Genomic DNA, 2,409 nt, shown 5'->3' with positions numbered 1-2,409 from the left:
GGCAATCGGTGTTCAATGTACATTCTGGTCGACAACCTTCGTATGGATTGCCATAATATTCTGGCAAACATTGACACGAGCCGGCGCCGTTTTGTTCTCGACACACAGCGTTCGCGGCACATGGGTTTGGCACACATGGCTCGACCGGCTCGTGTTCTATTGGAGTCTCTTTGATCGCGCATTGAACAAATGGATCGCCAACATAGCCTCTAAAGCATTCGCAAATAGGTGTATGACTGACAACATGACACTCGGCATTTTGGCCACACACTCCGTTCGCGCAAGGATCTTTGCAGTGTCGATTGACACAAGCAAGGTGATTGGCGCATTCCGAACTTGTCACACACTCAGGTCTGCAATTGGGAGCTTGACCGATGAAATCAGGCAAGCAATTGCAAGTGTAACTATTTCCATTAACACGGCATTCAGCGTTCGGGCCACACGGCGAGCTCAAACACGGGTTCACATAATCTTCTTCAACAGACGGCGGCGTTTGTTCAACTTTGATATGTGGAAAAGGGTGAATAGGTTAATAATGCACGAAGTTTAATGGATAAAGAGATAAGTCAGTTTCATTGCAATGTTATTAAGTTACAGGGACCGAAAACTGTTTGACGTTTCTCATACAAACCGATTTCGGAACGGTTTCACTGCTTTGCTCTCTGTTCATCGGAGCAAACCATATCAAGCGGAACGTTTTGAGAATGATTTGTATAAGCAACGTTAAACCGTGTTGTCACTGTGTTAGTTTTGTATACAGTATAAACGTTTCTGTATGCCATACAAACCATTTTTCAGAACGTTCCGAATGGTTCGGTTTGTTCAAACACTTAAACCAAATATTCGGTTTGGTTTGGCTTGGTTTGGTTTGGTTTGGTTTCGATCCCTGTTAAGTTATTATTGTTAGTTTTGAGTGATGCCTTGTCAAAAGACCATTGATGATCATGATCATTGTCTTACCAATTGGATGACAACTAACGAGAGCGCTGCCCGTGTATCGAGGCAAGCAAGTACAAATTGGATTATGGTTAACGACTCGGCATTCGGCATTCAAACCACATGCACCTAAGCAAGGGTTAATGCACTTCTGATTCTGACAAGCTTCGTTACTTGGGCAATCGGAATTTCCGACACACTCAGGACGACACGTTGGTGGACTGCCAAAGTAGCCAGGGAGACAAGAGCACACTGCTTGTCCGTTTATTTCGCGACACTGTGAGTAAGAACCACAAGGGCTGGGTCTGCAGCCGTGGTATTCTTCCACAGACGTTTGTTGAACGATTGGTCGGCATTGAATGAATGCATCTCCTTCTGTGCCACTTGGACAGGTGCACATCGGAAGATGATTGTAAACGTTACAAACGGCATTTGGTGCACATCTTGTACTCTCACAAGGATTCACGCACTTGTTTCGTATACAAGCCTTGTCTCTTGAGCAATCGCTGTTCAAAACACACTCTGGTCTACACAAAGTGTATGGATCGCCTTGCAAACCAGGGAGACAAGTGCAAACACCATCATTGCATTCTGCTCCATTTGCACAGGGTGAAGGATAACATTTATCACGCGGAGTATCTTGTTCGACTATTTCAGATTAGAAAATATACACGGTCAGATATGAATTGGAAATTAGCGTATGAAATTAAGGTCGAATCATTGTTTATGAAAGAGAAAAGAAAATTACTTTGAGGTGGTTCTGGATAACAATTGGAGAAAGCATCTCCAATGTATCCTTCGAAACAAGTACAAACAGGTATGTGATTGTAAACACTGCATCTGGCATTGATGGCGCACGAACCAGGACAGGGATCGACACAATGGTTTCGAATACAAGCTTTGTTACTTGGGCAGTCGGAATTGAGAACACATTCATGGTGACAGTTCGGTGGTGAACCATAATAATTTGGCAAACAAGAGCATTGCGGATAGTCGCCAATTGCTTGGCATTGTGAGAACTGTCCGCATGGATTAGGATAGCATGGGTTGGAGACGGAAACAGGTGTATCTTGGGGCGCTGAAATGTTATACACGATGTTATTATCAAAGTGAAAAACGAAATTTGATTTTGGAACTTTCGGAAAATGACATACGTGGTATTGGACTACAAATAGTGAATGGATTTCCAGTGTAACCGTTTCTGCATGTACAAATTGGGCTATGATTATTCACGCGACAGTCAGCATTTGATCCACAGATATTCGAGCAAGGGTTAACACATTTCTGGTTAACACAAGCCTTATCGAATGAACACTCAGAAGAGACGACACACTCTGGCCTACAAGCTGGAGCATTTCCAACAAAACCAGGCAAGCATGAGCAAATTGAAACGCCGTTATTATCTTTGCATTGACTGTTAGGGCCGCACGGGCTTGGACGGCAAGGGTTGGATGGTTCAGGAGCAGTTGCTAA

The 2,409-nt window shown here is 43.8% G+C and overlaps 1 protein-coding gene across 1 annotated transcript; it reads right to left on the bottom strand.

The window, feature by feature from the left end:
• Positions 1–3: 3 nt before the first annotated feature.
• Positions 4–2,403, bottom strand: LOC129579587 (neurogenic locus notch homolog protein 1-like; the record flags this gene model as incomplete). Its single annotated transcript, XM_055469739.1, has 4 exons — positions 4–501; positions 961–1,584; positions 1,685–2,014; positions 2,091–2,403. Coding segments are annotated over 4 exons (1,765 nt in total), but the record flags the coding sequence as incomplete, so codon positions are not given.
• Between the last annotated feature and the right edge of the window lie 6 nt (positions 2,404–2,409).

This window comes from Sitodiplosis mosellana, unplaced genomic scaffold, assembly GCF_009176505.1.
Source record: "Sitodiplosis mosellana isolate CC-2019 unplaced genomic scaffold, AAFC_SMos_1.0 Smas_scaffold_6258, whole genome shotgun sequence".
Classification (NCBI taxonomy): Eukaryota; Metazoa; Arthropoda; class Insecta; order Diptera; family Cecidomyiidae; genus Sitodiplosis; species Sitodiplosis mosellana.
Note: the sequence above shows the minus strand (reverse complement) of the source record. Positions and strands in the feature narration are given on the sequence as shown.